The sequence below is a fragment of the Drosophila guanche genome, unplaced genomic scaffold (assembly GCF_900245975.1).
Source record: "Drosophila guanche unplaced genomic scaffold, DGUA_6, whole genome shotgun sequence".
Classification (NCBI taxonomy): Eukaryota; Metazoa; Arthropoda; class Insecta; order Diptera; family Drosophilidae; genus Drosophila; species Drosophila guanche.
Window position 1 is genome coordinate 71,756 of NW_022995756.1, and position 20,987 is coordinate 92,742.

The window sequence follows — 20,987 nt, forward strand, 5'->3', positions numbered from 1 at the left end:
TTTTAAAAGCTTAATATTTTTCGAACGGTAAGCTTAAACCACAAAGGTTTTGGGGATACATTGTATATATACATGTAAAATATACCTTTGGAGTACCGGGAATAAAAATGCAGCCTCAAGACTGGGAGCCATTTCTTTGTCATTTGAAGTGCAATTAAAAGTGGAAGTTAAGAGAAAACTGTGGTTTCTCTCTTCCTCACAAACCAGAAAGGGCATTTTGATTTCAATTCATTTTGCTGAAACTAGCAAGCATTTATTAATATACAAAAAGGAGAATTGTACAAAAGAACTTAAAGAACATATTGTTGTCTCTACTTAACTACTCGTACGAATACGATTTGTTGTGGCTTAGGTTAAGTATCAGTATCTTTTAACTATTTTCTCATCTGTTTAATGAGTTGAAATTAAATAAAACTCACGAAACATGAAACATTGTTCAATTACAATAGGTTTTTTTTCAATGGGTCCTGGGCGGTCAGATCAAGTCAGTTCATGCTGACATGCCTTGCCACAGAGACAGGGTTTCATTTTTTTGGAATTCAAATGTAAAATATACAATAATTTCCTTGCTTTGATTAGATTTGTTTGCCTAAACGAATTACGTTTTAATTTCGGTTTTGCTTTTGTGGATTGCGTGCTTGCAGAGTTTACATCTGGGACAACTCGGTTTAGTGTAGCGTTTGTGTGTTGTGTGGTTCTGGTTGTGGCTATTCTGGTGGCTATTCAAAGGACATCGAGTTAATTAAACGTACATACAAAATATTCTCTTAACAAACTAATATCAAAGTTTAGTTATCAACAGTTTAATTCGTGGCCGTCGCATGCAGCATGCGCGTTCCTTGCTCTCTCAACTATAGATATATATGTATATGATCGCTGTACACATATATTATATTTTAACTTCAACGAACGGTGGTGTAGCGTTTTTCTGTCGCTGTCTCTGCGTTTCTGGTCTCTGCTCTCGCTTGTTTAGACGTGTTTGCTTTAGTTCAGTTAGTTCAGTGTTCAGTATAGGTGTATACGGGTGGATAGATGGATTGTTACAAGGATTTTCTGATTCTATGTAGTCTGAGTCTTCTCCGAATTTCTCTTCTACTTATCTGCAATAAATGACTTTGTGTGCACTTTATGTGCGGCTATCACAATTCCATTCTCGTTCAATATCTGACTCTCATTTGTATTTGAAATAGTTTCCACTCAACTCGGTGTTCTCAGAATTCTCCTAGTATATATGTATAGTGTAATAGTCGCGTTGCTTGCAACGCCATAGCTCAGCTGTCAATTAATGTACGATATCCAAATAGTATGAAAGGATAATAAGGCTTTCAGTTCAGAGCTGGAAACGATTTGGGTCTAAATTTAAGGATAGGAAGGGATGCTTGCGACACCTTTCACCTTCAGGATAGAGTAAAAGAGTAAAGTAAAAATACGAAGAACTGTGCCGTGGGGGAGTGAAGAGGTCAAATCTGACTGTGTTCTTGCTCCGGAGCAACTGGTGCTGCCACTGAAGTGGCAGGTGCTATTGTCTCAGGCTTGCCAGCATTCAGTTTTGCCTTTACTTTCAGCAACAATACCTCAAAGGAGTCCTCCTGCGCCTTTGGGGCTGGTGCTTCCTTGGGAAACACATATGAGTGGTAGTTGTTGATGCCAGCATTATCTGCCAAGTGCAAAGGTTAAGTCAGTCAGTGAAAAGTCCTTTTACTATAGTTAGAGACTCGTTTGCGACACTCACCCAAATCGGCATACGAGGCACGACAGAAGGCGCGTCTTCCGCCAAAGCTAATATCATACATGTTAATCTGTGGATCCCTTGGGCTAGTGTCGATCGCCGTGAAAGCGTCCTGCGCTCTTTCGTACGTCACAAAGCCATACTTCATGCTGAAACAAAAAGCATCATTCAATTTTAAATGCACTCCTGTTTGGCAGAGTACTACTCTCTACTTTCCACTCTCCCCTCTCCGCTTACCCGTTCTCCTTGTAGTGGATTGTTATCTGCTTAATGCTGCCATAGGCCAAAAACTTTCGGCGTAGCAGCTCTTTGGTGGTCTCCTGCTCAATACGACCCACATATACAATGCGGCGCTCCTCCACCGCTGGCTGCGATACGTTCCGATCCACAAATCCCCGTCTATTGTTGTTTCTGTTTTCGAAGCGCGCCTCAGATTGTGAGCGGGAGCGGGAACGCCGCAAGGGACGCTGCGGACTTCTACTACGGCTGCGCTCACGATCGCTGATTTCGGATCCCGAACTAGAATAGACGGCCTGCCGGTTTGGCTGCTGGTTTTTTGAGCGTCGCTTGTTGTAGCTGGTGCGACGCTGTCGGCGCTCATATTTGCCCGCCTCCGAGTACGATGAGGAACTAACCGAGCTGCGGTGGCGGTGTGTGCTGCGCGAAGAATAGCCGCCGTTGCCAATACTGCTGCCTCCGCACGTAGCCGTTGCATCTAGGCTGCGCAGCCGCTCTGTTGAGTGGGAGCGGGAACGTGACCGAGACCTAGACCTGTACGACGCCAGGCTGCTGCAATCCGAAGAAGATCCACTCGTGGAACTAGATTCATCCGAGCCTGGCGCTCGACGCTTGTGGTAGTGGCGACGTAATCGCTCGCGCGACTGCCGCGTGCTAGCGGGCAGCACCAGCAGGGGAAATTCGGGTTGCAGATCGGTCTGGGTCGCCATGCTGACAAGAGTCTTGCGCTCGCGATTCTTGGGAAGATGCATGATCACCATATCCTCGCCATGCGGCGTGTTCTTCTCAGCCCCACCCGAGAGTTTTACCAGCTTGCCATCAATGCTATCAGCATTGCTTTTCGGCAGCAACGTGGCCATGGCCGTGCTACTCGTCTGTCTCACCACCTCGCTCTGTATGCTGGCTATAAGCGAGTTGCTTATGTCCTTGTGCGGGTCCTTGCCGTTGGATATGTTGTACAGTAGGACCGACGATTTGAGCAACGAACGGGGCGAGGCCTTGCTCAGCTGGTTCGGAGGTATAGTTATGTCCGTGTTGCAGCTGGCCGACACAATAATCAATGCGTCCAGATCGGGACGTAGTTTTTCCTTGTTGGGCGTCGTTACTGTTGCTGTCGAATCGCAGCTCTCCTCCTCCAATTCCACGCGGTACGTGTCTTTGACAATGTCTTTGAGCGGCGGCAGCTTCGTCACGCGCGGCACCTTTGCCGAGACACGCGAATCGATAATCTTCAGCTGCTGGGCCCGCTTCATCTCCAGCATTCGGAGCACCTTGTTCTTGGCCACAGTAATCGGATCCATGGGCAGTGCTGCCGCTGTGCCTTCTTTAATGGGCGGACACTTGAGACTGTTGACAATCTTGACTATGGCCGCTGTCTTCTGCTGGTGGTTTGATTTTGTTAAAACTGTCATTGGTTTCAGCGAGCTCAATGCGGCCACTGGGGAGGAGCTTTGGTGAGCCAACTTGGGCTGTTTGGGAGGCGTGGGCTTAGCCTTCGGGCTGGCTTTTGGGATGATGGTACTGCCGCCGCCACAGCGACGCTGCTTGTACTCTTCCAGATTGAGTTTTCGCTTGGGCGCCTGTATCGATGGCGTAGCACCTGCTGCTGGTGCCAAAGGCGCGCCAGATGCTGAAGCTTCCCGTTCGTGCTTGAGAAGCGCAAGATTCTTCCCTCCCAAGCCCAACCCAGTGCTGGCGGCTGGCTGTTGCTTGCTGCCGACTGCAGATTTCGTACCCTCTTGAGTTTTCTTCGAGGCTACTTTATTGGACTTAGACGCGGCAGAACCCACTTTTCGTTTGAGGAAGTCGCACTGTTTTTTGTTGAGCACAAGACAAATGTTGTTCGTGGTCTTATGCTTGGTCACGACGGTTGCTCCTCGAGCTGGATTTTCTTGGTTCTCCATCGGCCCCAGTTTTGTCTGTGGCTGAATGTTGGATGGAGAGCAAGAGAGCATTTAAGTAATGTTTTTGCACCATGCACTCGAGCTCTTAACTCCTCCTACTCACCTCTTTACTGATGACCATTGGCTTCTTGGCGGGCAATTTCGGGGACCAGGAGGGGTCCGCCTTCACATTGTCCACATAGCACATATATTCGGCAGCTGCTGCCTCCCCTTTCTCCAGCTGGCCTGTGGACCACACGCTCTCATCCACGTCAACCACGTCAACCGTCTCCACATCGATGATTGAGTCCGAGTCGTCGTCGTCGTCAGATTCGCGCTGCTTCGCGGATGCAACTGTAGGTTTGCGTTCAACAGCAGCGACAACACCAGCACCAGCCGCAGGCGCAGCCACAGCACCAGCTGATGGAGCAGAAGGTGGAACGACTGATGCCAGTTCAGAGTAAGTTTGTGGACCTGTTTCTTGGACTCTGTTCTTGGACTCTGTCGCGCGGTAGGCGCTTATGTTCTCCGCAAAGTCATCTTTGGTGATAAAATCAGCTAGATCAAAGTTATTGACATCAATGTTCAGCCCCAAGGCATCGGCTTCCGAGACTATGGTGTTGGTGCTCAGCGTTCGACTCTTGCGGTCACTGTAGTAGCCATCTAATGCATTGACTTCGTCTTTGAGTAGCCTTGAATCCAGTTTCGGTTGCTCTTTGTTCTCCTCCTCCTCTTGATCATCGTCTTCGTCGTAGTCGCTTGAGTGGGACTCATAGTCGCCAATTGAGGAACTGTCTGTGCGCGTGCGGAACGTAGAGTTGCTGCATTGACTCTGCACATCCTCTTCTATATGACCTCCACCAAGACTTACACAGTCTGGATAATTATATTGGACCACGGAGCTCAAATGACGCTCGTGCTGTTCATAGGCCACCTCCACCTCGCCGTCGGTGAGGGCCTGATAGACCTGGGCATTGAGTACGTTAGCCTCCTGGTCGCTTAGCTGCTGCTCCACGAAATCGCTGTAGATCAGCTATTCAAACAGATGGACACACATTTAGCCTCCTGCCTGAGCAGTTATTTTTCTCAAGTTCTCGGGCCATTGCCATCACCTACCAGGTTCTTACTGCTCTGCAACTCCACTTCGCCGTCGACCTCGTGTCCCAGCAGGGAGTGGGCGTCTGTGGGCGCAATAGGTAGAATTCCGTTCAGAGTGTCCGTCAACTGCAGGCTGAAATAGAGTGGACATAAAATGAGAATGCGAACTGCCAGTTACAATACTCTACTCTGTACTTACTCATCGTTGGGAGACCAGAAGCTCGGCTCTGTCTCATACTTTGCAAAGTTTCCCTCGAAGGGATCCTCGTGAAAAACATTCAACAATCGGGAGTCCATCGTGTGTCAAGTGGTTTGCTGCAGAGAGACTAAGATTCGTTTTTGGTAGAGAATTATAACCATGTACATAGAATTCGTTGCAATCGATTCAGTCTATCATCCTATGCGAACACACATAACCGCCACTGGAAAGCTACTGGGAGCCATCATCTGCAGAGAATAGACAGTGTAATGTTCGTGTAAGTGTAAGCTGCGGGACGGGGTGGGTTAAAAGTCGGAAGAGTCATTGGCAGGGGGAGGGCAGAGGCAGAGGGCGAGTGAAGCAGAAGCAGAGTGTGAATGAGAGAATGTAAAAAGAACAACAAAAGCTACGGACAGGGTGGGTTTAGCCACTGGAAATTAATTTCGGATTTCGGATTAATCGGATCCCAATTTGGTGATCTGATAGATATGGTCATTCCCTACGGAATGGCGTTTTTAGTTTTCTTGTATCTTCAAAATTATAGCTTTGGGATGTTTTCGCCCTTTTCCGGTGGCAGAAGGGGGCCGGCCTCATTTTTTAAATACACTTGTAACAGTGCTTTTATGGTCTCTGAGTACTAGGCGCTCATCAGGACGGACAGACAGACATGGCTCCATCGACGCGGCTATTGATGCTGATCAAGATTATATATACTTTATGGGGTCGAAAACGTTTCCTTCTGTGCGTTATAAACATCCGTTATTCACCACAAATACAATATAAAATATAAATAACAATCGGGTATAAAAATAGATATTACCAAATTCAAATTTTGCGCGCTAGATTCAACAAGTTGGCAACGCCAGCAGTGCAGCGAAGGGAGACCCAAAGAGGAACGACAAAAAGCAGCGTGGCACCTTGACAGCAGGAGAAAGCAACAGTTTTACCCTCTCACATTGCACAAATTTAAATCACGGGCTGCTAACAACAAAAACAAAACACATGAGCACGTACACACACATGCGACAGATGGAAGAAGAAGATAAGCCGCCGCACATGTGTTGGGAGCCAACGAACCACGTGTGGGTGTGTGTGCGCACGCATACGAATGTATGGGTAAATGCCGCCGCCACGCCATGTGCTTTTTAATGCTCCAACACAACAATCAATCCCAAAACTTTTTTCTACACTTCACTATCGCATTTCCCATTTCACTCGCACACCTTCACACACAACAGCCGCATTTTGTTTAAAGAGCTGTTTTTATTCGAATTAAATACTTGACAGACGAAATGCGAAATGAATTCACCGACAATCACATTCTTGTGAATTTGTATGGCCCGCCGGAGCCCCCACTCCGCGGCTGAAGCGACTGTTCATCTTTCAGGTGGTTTCCAGTTACCTTTGGGATATTTCAGCTTGCGCCCGGCACCATTCACTCTTGATATTTAATCCTTATCCTATGTCAACTGTATAAATTGTTGTTTTTTATAGCTTGTCGCCGTCTGTTTGGCTGTCTGCTTTAACCTCACATATTGAGCGCCGCGTCTGCAGCACCAACGCGAGCACAGGTCCCTAAATTCACGTTATTCGTTTTCGATTTTCCAATTTCTAGTTATGTCGCGCTGTCACATTCATTCGAATTTATTTCTCAAAGTATTCGAACACCACTATAATTCATTTCACGGTCGGTTTGTCTGAATCACATTGCTTAAAATATGTTCACGTGGACCTCGCAGCGCGGCAATGTTATTCTGTTGGGCAGTGTTGCCAACTCTTCGGGTCATAAAAAAGTTACACTATCCCTTGAAAAAAGCTAGAAAGAACAGCTAAAAAAACACTAGAGTAGGGAAACGATATTTTTATTGATTAACTTTTGTACTTTTGAGAAATTATCAAGCTCGTCAAACATATAGTGTTCTGCGGCTGTATGTAAGTCTGTAAGTGCTCCCTATATGTTTTAAACATAATGATTACACTTTAGAGACAGACGCAACAAACGGTATTTTGTTCGATTGTGCAAAAGAGGAGGGCGAATACTTATGTTCGGCTATCTTGGCAGGTGAAAATTGCTATGTTTTGACTTATTGCTTAATTGACAATAATTGCATAAGCAGTTCCCATCATCGGCTGCATCTAAAACCACTATTTTATTTTATTTATTTTCAAATGAAAAAACTCTACGAAGTAATATAAATACTCGAAGTTGGCAGACGTTTAAAAAATGTTAAATTACGCTACTATAGCTCCCACTAGCCACAGTAATATAAATACTCGAAGTTGGCAGACGTTTAAAAAATGTTAAATTACGCTACTATAGCTCCCACTAGCCACTATTTTACAATCCATCCCAGCACTTGGCAATTGAAATTCTAGAACTAGAGGGAAGATAGCTCGATTGCCAACACTATTCGCGGGCCCGGGTCAGTGTAACCGCGGACTTTTCTAAAAAATATACCGCATCATCCTCAAAATTTTTTTGACTCGATTTCGATATTCTAATTAATATAACCGGCTAGTAATGACTCTCAGAAATAAACCAATTATTTTATTCGCTTCATCAATCAATTCAATCAATTGTTTGGTTTTCGCAAGTGGATTGTTTTCAGAAAAATATTCAAGCTATAAAGGTCAATAAAAAATCAATTCACAAAACGTTAGTGGGAGTCAAAATGGTTGAAACCTGCGTATTAGAGTAGTCTATCATTAATATATCTTACAACTTTTATTAAATAGAATGATGAGAGATACCGTATATACAGATAATATACCTTAAATGTACGTGAGCCCAATTTCTACGTTAAAAATATCCCTAAATAACAGCGCTGGTAGGTGAGCTCTGTTATCATTAAAACGAAAACTGACACTGAGTGTGACGAATACGCATTACCCTCAAAACATTTTGTAGGATCTGATTGTTCGTCATGAATCGGATCGATTGAATGATTAAAATATAACGACTTGTTTGGGTTAGAACATATCTATTTTATTTTCACTTTTCTTTAATAATGCGGACAGATTGCCCGTCGGCGGCTAGCTGGTGGAATCATTTATACATTGAGCTGAATAACGCCTTCTGCTTCTTCCGGCAACGTACAAGTAGTTTACAATCAAAAGAACATGTTCGTGTTAGTATGTTTTGTATAGACGAAAATGCGGGGATAACTACATATATATGTCGAGTCAACTCGCGGATAATTTAACGGCGCTTCACACTAGTCCATTCGCCATCTTCAACGGCCTTGCTTTCTGTAGGAATTGTGTTATTATTAACTATTCATCGATAGAAGAGTGAAGGTAAACTTACCCTTTTCCTGGGGCTGATCGCGTTTGGGAGCAGGCTCATCCCGTGGGCCGGGTGCAGTGCGCCAATTGCCGGCACCACCTCCTCCGCCGCCACCAGCAGCAGCGGCACCAGAACCACCACCACCGCTGGGTCCGCCTTCCTTGGGTCCGCGGGATTCCGGGCCGCGTAAATCGCCACGCACCTCGCGGTCGCGTCTTTCGCCAGCAGGGCGACGATTTTCACGATCACTCTGTCGTGGAGCGTCGCGCCAGTTGCCACCGGTCTCGCGCGGTGCAGCGTCATCATTGCGGCGTGGCGGATCGTTACGACGGAAGCCACCACGGTCGCGATCATCTCTGTCATCTCTTTCGCGTCGTGGTCCATCGTTGCGGAAGTCACGATCGCGTTCACGGTCGCGGTCTCCGCCTCGACGCCACTTATCGTCCCGTGATGGTGGGGCAGCACTGCCGCTGTTGGCATCCTTGACAGCAGCACCACGCTGGAAGTCTGGCTCACGTCGTACACGCCACGAAGACTCCGCACCCTCGTTGTCCTTGCGTTCACGGTCTGCACCACGATCACGGTCTGCACCACGATCACGGTCTGCACCACGATCACGGTCTGCACCACGATCGCGGTCTGCACCACGATCACGGTCTGCACCACGATCGCCGCCGCGTTCCATGCGGTCTCCTCCACGTTCCATGCGGTCTCCGCCTCGCTCCATGCGATCTCCACCACGTTCCATCCGATCCCCGCCTCGCTCCATACGCTCTCCCCCTCGCTCGTTGCGGTCACCTGTTGGTGCTGCAGCACGACGCCACTCTCCGGCACCTCCACCACCAGTAGCTGGGGCTGCGGCGGGCCTGTCGCCGCCACGTGGACGCCAGGTGTCACGCTCTTTGTCACTTCGCTCGCGCTCAACGGCAACCTCGCGAGCCAAGCGGTCGCGATCTTCCTTGATTTTACGCTCGGCCTCTTCCTCCTTGGCTCGCTGTTTCTCGTACTGGGCGCGACGCTTCTCGTCCTCGGCCTCGCGCTCGAGACGACGGGCCTCGGCAGCGGCACGCTCTTCCGCGGCCTGAGCCAGGCGGATCTCCTCTTCCTTTCGAAGGCGTTCCTCTTCCTTTTCGCGGAGGAAGGCCTGACGCCGCTCCTCCCGCCGACGGATGATGCGATCGGCCAAGCGCTTCTTGCGCTCCGCCTCCAGGGCAATCTCGAACTTCTTAAGCTTCTCCACGTACAGGGAGGCGCGCTCCTTCTTTAGAGCCTCAAGGAACTCATCACGGTCGGGATACATGCGCTTGAGGCGCTCTTGCTGGCTGACAGCATCCTTGCGCTCAGCAATGGCATTTTCGATGCGTGTCTTCTCTGTGGCTTCCCAGAACTCCTTGTCCTTTACTTGCTTCTCAGCCAAATATTTCTCAAAGAGCGGGATCTCCTCCAGGCGCTTGGCGCGCTCATAGTAGTCGATCTTCTTCTCCTGCGACTTGAGTTTCGACTGCAGCTCCTTGGCCTCGCGCTGCAACTCCTCGCTCTCGCGCTTCGCGATCTGCTCGGCGTCAAGTTTCTTGATGCCTTCATCATCTAGCTTGGCGAGCATTTTCTTGCCGTGGGCGGTCTGCGATATTTGCTGGACCTTCTCCTTGAGACTCTTCTCTTTAATGGCCTGAATCTCGTTCTGGTGGCGCTTGCGCTCACGCTCTTCATTCTCCAGTTCCAGGCGTTTCTGCTCTGCCAGCTTGGCCTTGCGGGACTCCTCTTCCTGGCGGCGCGCTTCCTCCTCCTCCCGTGCGTTGTTTTGCTTCTCGATGTACTCCTTGCGGTCCTCGATGATCTTCTGCCTCTGCAGAATGCGTTGGTGCTCGCGATCCTTGATCTCGTGGTAGTGGTGCACCATCTGGGTGCGAAGCTTAGCCCGCTGGTCGCGCTCGCGATTCGGATAGACAACGGACACGGCTCGGGTCAGCACTGTGGACATGTTCACCAGCTGGGAGCGAATCTGCTCTGATGGCATCGACTGCAGGGCCGGTCCATCGGGACGGTACTCGCGCTGGCTCTCGGTGAGGTCGGTTCCAAAATAGATGCTGTTCTTCTGATGATCGATGCGTATCTGCATGTCGTTGTGCCGCACCGACTCGACCAGCAGCTTCTCCAGCTCGAAGATGTTGCAGAAGGTGGCCAGCTCCAGCAGGCGCTTGAACTCGATACTCTCGTACACCTGCGAGATCTGTCGGATCAGGCGCATGATGGTCACGTCCTTCAGCGACTGAATGTACGGGCTGAGCAGATGCGTCTCCGTGGGGCCCGTCTCGATGATGTCCACAATGGACTGGATCCTCTTGCAGAGATTTAGAGGATTAAAGTCCACCTCCAACCAGTTGTACAAGTTGCGGAAATCTTCGGAGACGAGTTGCGGCACATTCAAGCGCACCTAGAGAATGGGATTAATGCCCGGTTAAAACTTAATTTACTTCAATGGAGCGGGGCGTCTGCTCCAGTGATGGTTACTCACCACCTCGCGGATGAGGGAGACCCGAGTGGGCGGCTGGGGCAGGCCAAGAAGGACTGCCAGCTTTTGGGCCTTCTCAAGAGGGCTCTTGTCTGCCTCAATAAACCGGTCGAATTCCGGATGGGCCGACGGCAGAGGGATCGAAAGAGTTGCCAGGAGAACGTGTGCTGCCATGCGCTGCAAGTCGTCCTTGGTCAGGTTCTTCTTCAATTCGCGCGTAAGCTGGAAGAGCTTTAGCAGAGCGGCGGCATGGAAGAGTTGATTGCCTGCCTTGCTGAAGACCATCGCAAGTTTCTGGTAATAGTTGGCCATCGTCTTGGGCACGGGTGTCTTCTTGGAGAGGGCCATCAGGCCGTGGATGTCCTCGATGGCCTTGTAGGCCTCCTGCCACAGCTCCATCTGGATGGCAGAGTCGAGCAGATACAGCCTGGTGTCCAGGCACAGCTGCTGCGTTTCCACCTTGTTGATCGAGACGCCAGTGGTCTGGTTACTGCTCTTGCAGATGTCCTCAAGATGCTTGCGCAGCTTGTCGCACAGGCGACGGAATTCGCTCTTGCGATTGTATTTCAGGCAGAACTGAAAGGCCATGCGAGCTATGTCATGGTACAGAGCCTCGCAGTGGGTGTTGACACGCAGCAGCTCCAGGCACTGACAATACGACTCCCAGAGGAACTTCACCCAGGGCAAGAGAATGGTGCGGTCGGATCGGTCTTGGGCATCTTCCCCGCACACTGCGCTCATCAGGATGCTCTCGGGAGTGGCGATGTTGTCCAAGTCGTCCAGCTCCAGCACAGCCACAGCCGCGGAGGACTGCGCCTGGGCCGCCTCGGTGTGCTCCTCGGCCATTTTCAGGTAGCCGCGGATGACATTCTCCAGCGAGTTCACGTTGACCAACTGGAACATGTTGCGGTACTGGAAGAGACCCTCCTTAGCAATGTGCGACTTCTTGAGCTCCACGCACAAGTACAGGTACTTAAACATGAGCGGCTCAATAATCGTCTCAGAGTAGGCATAGTTCCACCTTTTGTTGCGGAACACTTCCTGAAGGGTATCCAGGGCCCGTAGAGGTTTGCCCACCTCAATAAATTCTGTGGAGAGAGAAAGAGAGCGAAAGGCGTTAAAATGCAAATGTCAAGTGAGAGAGAGAGTATCTCTCTGACGTCGGCCACCGCATGGAAAATTTTCTGCACACTTACCATTAGCTCGTTTAAGAGCATTTTCCGGACGTTGGGTATAACGCGCCATGTTTGCTCAATTGAATGTTTACGCACCGACACTGGCAGCTGTAATTATAATGTTTCTGGGCCGACAGATGCTGAAAATTCGAAAAACTTTCGGCTCGCCTACGTGTGGCCAACGAGGTTAACACAAAATGGCCGAGTTGTCGGCAGTCAGGGCTGCACGACATTGTTGTTATCGATGTTAGTTGACGATAGCTATTAACGGTTTGTAATACGGCCTACCAAATGTTAACAAAACTCGCGGAAACAGTTCGCAAATTCAGACAAAACACAAATGAGAAAGTGGAAAAAATACATTCATCGAAATCAAAAAGCCGCTCATCAGTTGATGTATAAAATTTTCGAAACTTAAATAATATAACGAATATATTAAAGCCTAGTACTCAGATCGAAAAAAAAACTTGCCAGCAAAATGTGCACTATATTTTTCTAGCAGCAGAGTGTGACCAGAGGTGAAACCGCATTCCGTACGGTTACACTTCACAGTCACCTTTTGTTTACCTTTTTGAAAATGTGTGAAACTTTAATAAAAGGTTAATAAAACAATGAATGCAAAATGGATCCATGCAGAAGACTGGCTGCTCTTGCATGATCGGAGGAGGAGGACAATCAACGAAATAAGCGACAACAACTTTGATTAAACCCATATCTGCAGGAAAGAAACCAGGACCGTCGTTGTCTATACATTTGAGTATTAGAAATTTAAGTATATGGAAACCCATGAAACGATACCCTTTGCACATTTCGGAGTTTGAAAATATAACGGGGATTTTGCACATGGCTGGGAACAACATCTGCAGATTTCTTTGATTGGTGGAGCATCAGGTCAAATCATCATAAATATTTGCGCCCGTTGCAAAGTTGTAAAACGGTGCCTCCAAGCACCCTTTCTATTCTTCTTTGGATAGTTTCGAGCCCAGATTGTAGCTATCGCCCCTTGGCACGACCCTGTGCAGTAGTACTTGGTCCCAAAAGGATAACAACTTAAAACATTTTGTTAACAGCCCAGCCGGGTCTGTGTCTTGGCAACATGAAGATACTGGCGTTCACATAAGTTAAACAAATTAGAAATGCAAATAAATTCAATATAATCTCATTAATCTATAATAATTGTTTCCTTTTTTGCCGTTTGATGGCCTTAAGCTCGTTTAGAAGCACGGTGGTCATTTATCTTTCAACTTCAGCGGCAATGTTGCCTCCATTTCATTGAGACTTTACTCTCTGTTTGTACTCTCTGGACCCTCTCGGAAATTATTATTATACCCGGTACTCAAAGAGTAAATAGGGTATATTTTATTTGTGCGAATAACGGTTGTATGTAACGCACAGAAGGAAGCGTTTCCGACCCCATAAAGTATATATATTCTTGATCAGCATCAATAGCCGAGTCGATTGAGCCATGTCTGTCTGTCCGTCTGTCCGTCTTGTTTGTCGACTGCTATATGCTCACACTGAAACCAGTGTATTTCAAAAATGACCCACGCCCCCTTCCGCCCAAGAAAAAGGGCGAAAACCTCCCAAATCTACAGTTTTGAAGATAAAAGAAAACTAACGCCATTCTGTAGGAAATGGCCATATCTATCAGATCACCAAATTCGGATCCGATCGGATCATTATTATAGGCACAATGGAGAAATTAATTTCCAGTGGCTAAGCTCACCCTGTCCCGCAGCTTTTGTTGCTCTTTTTACATTCTCTCATTCACACTCTGCTTCTGCTCCACTCGGCCCCTGCCTCTGCCCTCCCCCTGGCATTGACTCTTCCCACTTTTAACCAAGACTCGGTTTTTAACGCTCTGTATTAGAAAGAGACTGACCATCAAAGTTGCGTACAAGAAATTTTCATAGATGGCGCCACTTTCGAAAATTTTGATGTAAAACCTATCGGTCCAAGAATGTACCAATTTTATTGCTGTTTTAAATATCTCATAAATTGGAAAATATTAACTGATCCAATTTGTTTGATGCATTTTATTTAGTAGGCTTTTACTACGTGTTCTGTAATGTGAACGATATCTAGTCGTTGGCGATGTCTTCTACATCTAGATGTAGTCCTGAGTGCCGGGTATAAAAGTTGTGACGCGTAAGAAGCGTCTCACACGTCCCTTCTCGTTTTTTTGTTGTATTAGAAAAAAGTCACTGAAAATGTTGATCTTAAAAAATAGTTGTTTATCGAACGAACTCCAGAAATATGTCTCGGAACAAGACAGATGTATATTTTTCGAGCTATTAGCAGCATACCAACGAATACCACACAAATACTATCAATACCACACAAATACTATCGATAACTCAAAATACTATCGTCTGTCTTTCTAGATTTCTTCGGCCTGTTTTTTTGTCGATCTGACTACTGCCTGGCGCTAAAGCCGCTAGAAGTAACTTGTGCGCACAAAATGTTCATATCGGTTCCATACGAATATCACCCCTGAATTTTTTAGCGGCCCCTATTTTCAATCAGAGGACTAGGCTTAAACCAAAAATTCCTGGAGCAGTTTATTTGATAAGAAGTTGGAGACATTTTTTTTCTGCGGTTAGTGGTATATACTACTATACCATATGGTTAGTGGCTGTACTCAGATCGACGAAAAAAAAGCCGATTACATCTAGAAAGTCATCCGATAGTATTTTGCGGTAATGATAGTATTTGTGTGGTATTCGTTGGTAGGTTTCTAGCAGCTCGATAAATAGAGATATTTTTTTATATTCCGCCAGGGTACCTAGCAAATAGAGAGTAAAGTCTCAATAATGTGGAGGCAAAATTGCCGCTGAAGTGGAAGTATAAATTACCCCGTGCTTCTCAACGAGCTTGAGGCCATCATCGGAAAACAAGAAAGCACTAATTGTAGATATATTAGATTATATATAAATTATTTGCATATTACAAGACACAGCAAAATCATCAGAGTGACCATGCACGTTTGAGGTGTCACGGTCACCCAGTTTTAGTTATGTTCCACATAAACGAAATATGTAGAAAATTCCTGACAGGAATTTTTCGAAGTGCAGGAGACAGGTCCTAACAATATACCGGAAACTCTCTTTCGACATCAAAATATATTGAAAAGTATACAACAAGTATATATCGTACACAAATTAAATATCATCCATATCGCATTGTCGATACAATATGAACAGTCTTAATCCTAATCAAGTTAATCATCAATACAATGGCTCCTGACACTAACCAAATAGTATATACTATTGGTTAGTGCTTCTGAGAAGAAAAGGGGAAAATTCGTTGCAATTGAAGTAGTAGTAGTAATAATGCATTTAACTGCGTTAGTCTTCAAACTCTACAAATGCTAATGGATTATGAACACATTCCCACGCAATATACTGACTGGATTGTCAATTTCTTTTCGTCTAGATTCCTAAAACTGGGTAACTTCAGTAAATAAATTAATGGTGGGTTGCCTCAAGGCTCCTGTCTCTCACCTCTACTTTTCAATCTGTACACCAAAAAGACTGCTTCAAATCAATGATTCACATACGTCCATTATTCAATTTGCTGATGACTTTGAAATCATCCCAACATAAATGATGCTAGCAAAAACTTACAGGTAAAGATCAACGACTTTCACCTTCTCTGTCAAGATCTAGGCCTTAATTTCAACCCCAGCAAATCCTCAGTTATGTTTTGCAGTAAGGGACGACGTGATAACATCGCAGTTACATGCAATAATATCACTTTCCAAATAAAGGAGTCAATTACCTTCTTAGGCAGGGTCATTAGTGCCAACATGTCAGACAAACTGTACATTGCAAAAATCAGGGACAAATCAGACAAAAGTGAGCTTTTGTTGCATGCTGTAACTACCATCAAAGCGGGACTCAAACCCAAGGTTTCGTCCAACATCTTCAAATCCTTCATCAGATCTCAGCGGGAACATGCTGAATCTAAACCTTAGCAACAGCAAGTCTCTTAACACTGCACAGACGGACTGCCTTCGCCGTTGCGTGGGTGTGCCTCTGACTGGTATTTTACCTCCCAAACACAGAGCTAGAATCCTCACAGTCAGAGAACTACTGAAAGTAAAGTCTCTAAACCCGACCTTGTTTTATGATGTTATTAAATCCACTGCAAAGACTGCCGACACAGCTGTGTACCAAGAATATAGTGATCTTTTCGACTATTATAATGAAGCCAAGAAGTACAATCATAGTCCCAAAGCCTTAATTTGTCTGTCAGTCTTTGACAGGAAAAAAACGGACATCTCAAACGAAGAATGCAATGCGATATATCAAGCTAAGCTTGAAAAATGGGTGTCAGGTGGATGGAACATTCTTTCCACTGATGCATCCATCTGGTGGTAAGACAGGCATAGGTATCTTAGATTACCCTAGTAACTTTAGCTATATGTTCAGGACTGAAAATAGTTCCTCATCTATATTAACGGCAGTTAAGATATCTAATATAAAAAGATACAGTAAAACTGTAATTCTCTGCGATAGTCAAGGCACCTTAAAGGCTCTGAAGAGAAATGAATCAAATTCATACTTAACAGACGAAATCCACCTCAACATGGACAATTCATTCACGAGAAACTTTATTGTGCACTGGATACCCGGTCACAAGAACATTGCCATTAATGAGAAGACTGATGTCCTAGCCAAATCAACCACTAATGCAAGCAAACTATTTAATTTACCCATAACATTCGATGAAGTAATAAGAAAACTTAAAATAAAAGTTCAGACGGATTGGAACAATGAGTACAAGGAAATATCAAACACCAAAGGAATTTATTTTGCGTCAATTTACAATGAAATTCCAGTCAAACCATGGCACTGGGCTCTCGACTGGAGTGCAAAAAACATAAAGGTCATAAATAGACTGTTAATTAATCGAACCTATGACGTTTTTTTACGCAAAATCAAAGCCAGAAACACCAACATTTGCGAAGTTTGCAACGTTCTCGACAATGCGGAACATGAAATCTTCTCCTGCCAACAACATGGAAAAAATATAAAATTGTTTATCGCTTTAAAGATCTTAAGGAGCTGTTGCTCTGAGGAGCCTCTTTTTCTTTTGAGAATTGGCCAAATTTATTAATTAGGCTAATTTGGAGTTGTGAATCGAAATACACTGGATTTTATTCAGGTCGGGCTAACTCGGTTCGCCAACGGAAGTCACCTTGAGGAGCAAACTTCTGTTGCTCCTACTTTCTGACGCAACCTTCTGCTGCCTTCCAATTTCGGGGGAGCTATTAAATACAAAAAAACAAAAATCAAGTTAAATTTAATTTTAAAAATGGCTTCGACTAGTGTCTCAACAGCTGTTGGTGAGTTGATGGAGAACACACAATTCCCTGTCCGTTTATTTAAATACATACCTACACCTACACATACACATCAATCCATTTCACCACTATATATTTTGTTAAACTCTTACACACGACCACACTTTAAACTAAGCATCATATTGTTTAAATTATAAAAATATATACCAATGCAACACCATGCATGGTCTCACTAACAACCATCGATAGTCAAGGCAATATCGACAGCCCCATCATCGAACTAAAGTACCTGGTCAATGCGGACTCATCGTCGTGCGACCGTCCAATTTCGCGGCAGCGATTAAATAAAAATAATCTAGTTACATTTAATGTTAAACATGGCTTTTAAATGCATACTATGGTTTGCACAGGAGCATGTAAATTTCAGAATATCAGAGTTCGAGTCACTTGCTAAAATGTTCGGCCTTCAGTTTCGACTAGTGTCTCAACAGCTGTTGGTGAGTTGATGGAGAACACACAATTGCCTGTCCGTTTATTTAAATGAATTTTATATTGGCAGAAACCATTTTGGATAGTGGAGTTTCCCAGCGAAAAGACTGCCTTACAGTATGCCTCCCGCTCCGTTGCCCTACGTGCTATATTCGAGCTATATTCCTACGCAAATACCCTGCCAGATTTTCACAACAGACTTCGCTCTCACGTGGATACGCACCACAATGAGCTTGCGCGACACTTCAGTAGCGATAGTAGCTTTAAAATCACTGTCGAGACTTACAATAAGCACTTTAGCCAGCGGGAAAAGGTTGAGAAGATTGAGACGATGGACTACTTACCCATCGAAGGGGCTGTCGATCTGAAAAACCCTCGGGTTGAGTTGTGGTACCTCGAATTTTGGGGCTTGGATCCAAAGGCAGTGCCTCCCGTTCCCGAGGACATTCTTTTTGGACGTCTTCTGGCCCAGGGTCAGCGACATTTGATCAAAGATCTCTCTTTGAAGAAGCGCAAATTCATCGGGAACACCAGCATGGATGCGCAGCTAAGTCTGCTTATGGCCAACCAGGCTATGGTTCGGGACGGCGACTTGGTGTTTGATCCTTTCGTCGGTACGGGCTCACTGCTGGTAAGCGCGGCCAAGTTCGGTGGGTATGTCCTGGGAGCTGACATTGACTACATGATGGTGCATGCGCAATGCCGTCCCAGCCGCATATCCCAAAGGATTCGAGAGAAGGACGAGAGCATTCGAGCGAACTTAAAGCAATATGGGTGTGCGGATCGCTACATGGATGTGTTAGTAGCCGACTTCTCGAATCCGCTCTGGCATCCCCGCCTTTCATTCGATAGCATAATAACCGATCGTAGGTAGAGATTATGCTAAATGTCGCCTAGCATCCAGCTAAACTTAAATATGTACTATGTTTTAGCTCCATACGGAATTCGCGAGGCAACGGAAAAAGTGAAAACAAAAAAGAGTGGGAAAGAGGACACACGCAGCGAGGACATGATCCACTATCCATCCACTTCGCACTACTCGCTGCAGAGCTTGTACTGCGATTTGCTCGAGTTTTCTGCAAAGCACCTGAAACTTGGAGGACGCCTCGTGTGCTGGCTTCCCTTCCATCGGTAAGATCATTGAATAGATAGATTGGCCAAACTAAATCAAAAACGTCGCCCACGCAGAGAGGACTACGATGAGGAAATGCTGCCACATCACAAGCACTTGCGGCTGGTGGCCAACTCCGAGCAGCCCTTAACTGGCAACACTTCCCGTCGCCTACTAACCTATGAAAAGAGTTCGGAGTACAGCCATTCAGAGGCTTTGGAGTCCCGAAAAACGTTTGTAAATGCGCCCTCGGAGGACTTCAGGGATCGCTACTTCAACAACGCTCTGGAGTCTCGCAAGGATCGCCGAATGCGCAAATCAGAACTACGCGAGCGCGGACGCCTGGAAATGGCCAGTCGGGGAAAGATTCCCACTGACGCACGCGCGAAGAAATGCGACTTGAACAAGGCCCGTTTCGCCTAGCAGCCAAAGCTCATATTTACATTGAATATATATTTTATGAGATATTTTTTCTTTTTTATTTGTATCACATTCTGTTAATTTGTGTTCCGTGTCACTGCATCTGCCTGCTCCGCTAGACGACACTTGAAAATGTTGGCAAAACTGCTGAGAAAGGCGTTAGTGGCCTCCGGGATGCCGATATGCCTGCCGAGCTGTTTGCTGAGAGAGGTTACACCTTTGCCCTCGATACCACAGGGGATGATGTGTTCAAACCATTTCAGATCAGTACAGCAATTCAAGCCAATTCCATGGGTGGTGACATAACGAGAGCCGTGCACGCCAATGGCACAAATCTTGTGGTCGCCCACCCAAATGCCTGTGTCCTGGGTAGTCGTAGCATCTGGAATACCAAGCTGCCGACATGTCTCTATCACCGTGCGCTCCAGGGAGGCTACATACCAGCGGATGCTCGGCTTGAATTGCCGCAGGTGCAGTATGGGGTACGCCACCAGCTGGCCAGGTCCATGGAACGTGATCAAACCCCCACGATCCGTACGATGGAACTCTGCTCCCAGTTTTCGCAGCCGATTTTCGTCCTCTTTTGTATAGTTCTTGGTCCGAATGCCTATTGTGTATACAGGATCGTGCTCCTGGAGAACAATATAATTGCGAAATTCAGCGAAATCGTCCAGGTTTTGTGCAGACTTCGCCAAAAGCTGCTGCAACTTCAGTCCGCTGGTATAGCAGTGGCGTCCAGCACGCACCACGGTCACGAGCGGTTGCCTTACGCACATAATATGATTATTTATTATTTATTTTCATTTTTTAAATTTACAAATTAGGGTGCACATGCATTTGAACAAACATCGATTAATTGAATCGATACTTTGCCGGGCAAAAAAATATTTACTCGAACTAAAAATACAATTAACCGAAAATTTGTATAATTAAAATTAAAGTAGTGAATTTAAACGACTTAAAAGCAAGCACGTGGGGAACATAACCTCTACGCCAGGAGCAAAGCTGTAACAAGTTACATATTTCGACGTGGCGATTTCCCCCTTGTAAAGGCGGGTGGCCAAATAATTCCCCCCTACCCAAGCGTAGAGCAGTAACTTAAAACCTAAAAAAAAAAAAAAAAAAAAAAATTAAAGTAATGAAAAAACCAAACAATGTCACTGTTGCTTTTTTTTAAATTGCGATTTGCAGATGACATTCACGTGTGCTTTTAGTTTTGGTGGGAACATATTTTTGTTGTACGTTTGACGTTGAATTGTTTCTCTCTGGTCCGAAATGGAGATATATGTATATATAAATATTTGTATATAAAGGAAAAAAGCATATTTATATAATAATATTATATATGCTTACAAGCAGCTTGTAAATCGGACTTTTAACATTAATTAATGGAAATAAGGTATACTGCTTGAAAAGCAAATAACGTAACATTCCATTGCCACTACGTTACAGCCGTAAGTTATGATTCGTACATCATTCCAATTTTTGATTTATTCCAGCAGTTTTTCTAGACCTTTAGTTCGTTTATTTTGTAAACAAT

General features: G+C 45.7%; 4 protein-coding genes across 7 annotated transcripts; 1 reads left to right on the forward strand and 3 right to left on the reverse strand.

Annotated features, from left to right (window-relative positions):
* Nucleotides 1–231: 231 nt before the first annotated feature.
* Nucleotides 232–6,910, reverse strand: LOC117590192 (serine/arginine repetitive matrix protein 2). 2 transcript variants are annotated; one of them, XM_034282622.1, is made up of 7 exons: nt 6,549–6,910; nt 5,147–5,262; nt 4,966–5,080; nt 3,974–4,882; nt 1,967–3,891; nt 1,733–1,878; nt 232–1,657 (listed from the first exon to the last, which is right to left on the reverse strand). In XM_034282622.1, the coding sequence occupies exons 2-7, from the start codon at nt 5,242–5,244 to the stop codon at nt 1,461–1,463; spliced, it is 3,390 nt and encodes a 1,129-aa protein (XP_034138513.1). In that variant the 5' UTR covers nt 5,245–5,262; nt 6,549–6,910; the 3' UTR covers nt 232–1,460. The 2 variants fall into 2 exon arrangements, with proteins under 2 accessions (XP_034138513.1, XP_034138511.1); XM_034282620.1 differs by having other exon boundaries at nt 5,147–5,273.
* A 1,237-nt stretch (nt 6,911–8,147) lies between these two features.
* LOC117590191 (eukaryotic translation initiation factor 3 subunit A) lies at nt 8,148–12,331 on the reverse strand. 2 transcript variants are annotated; one of them, XM_034282619.1, is made up of 5 exons: nt 12,141–12,331; nt 10,948–12,032; nt 9,078–10,866; nt 8,454–8,993; nt 8,148–8,395 (listed from the first exon to the last, which is right to left on the reverse strand). In XM_034282619.1, exons 1-5 carry the CDS (start codon nt 12,187–12,189, stop codon nt 8,346–8,348), a joined length of 3,513 nt encoding a protein of 1,170 aa, XP_034138510.1. In that variant the 5' UTR covers nt 12,190–12,331; the 3' UTR covers nt 8,148–8,345. The 2 variants fall into 2 exon arrangements, with proteins under 2 accessions (XP_034138510.1, XP_034138509.1); XM_034282618.1 differs by having other exon boundaries at nt 8,454–10,866.
* Nucleotides 12,332–17,711: 5,380 nt separating this feature from the next.
* Nucleotides 17,712–19,496, forward strand: LOC117590106 (tRNA (guanine(10)-N2)-methyltransferase homolog). Of its 2 annotated transcripts, none has more exons than XM_034282454.1 (4): nt 17,712–17,924; nt 17,987–18,786; nt 18,849–19,047; nt 19,105–19,264. In XM_034282454.1, the coding sequence occupies exons 1-4, from the start codon at nt 17,796–17,798 to the stop codon at nt 19,117–19,119; spliced, it is 1,143 nt and encodes a 380-aa protein (XP_034138345.1). In that variant the 5' UTR covers nt 17,712–17,795; the 3' UTR covers nt 19,120–19,264. The 2 variants fall into 2 exon arrangements, with proteins under 2 accessions (XP_034138345.1, XP_034138344.1); XM_034282453.1 differs by having other exon boundaries at nt 17,714–17,924; nt 17,987–18,782; nt 19,105–19,496.
* Nucleotides 19,483–20,281, reverse strand: LOC117590107 (putative lipoyltransferase 2, mitochondrial). The gene has a single exon (XM_034282455.1). The coding sequence runs from the start codon at nt 20,221–20,223 to the stop codon at nt 19,525–19,527; it is 699 nt and encodes a 232-aa protein (XP_034138346.1). The 5' UTR covers nt 20,224–20,281; the 3' UTR covers nt 19,483–19,524.
* Between the last annotated feature and the right edge of the window lie 706 nt (nt 20,282–20,987).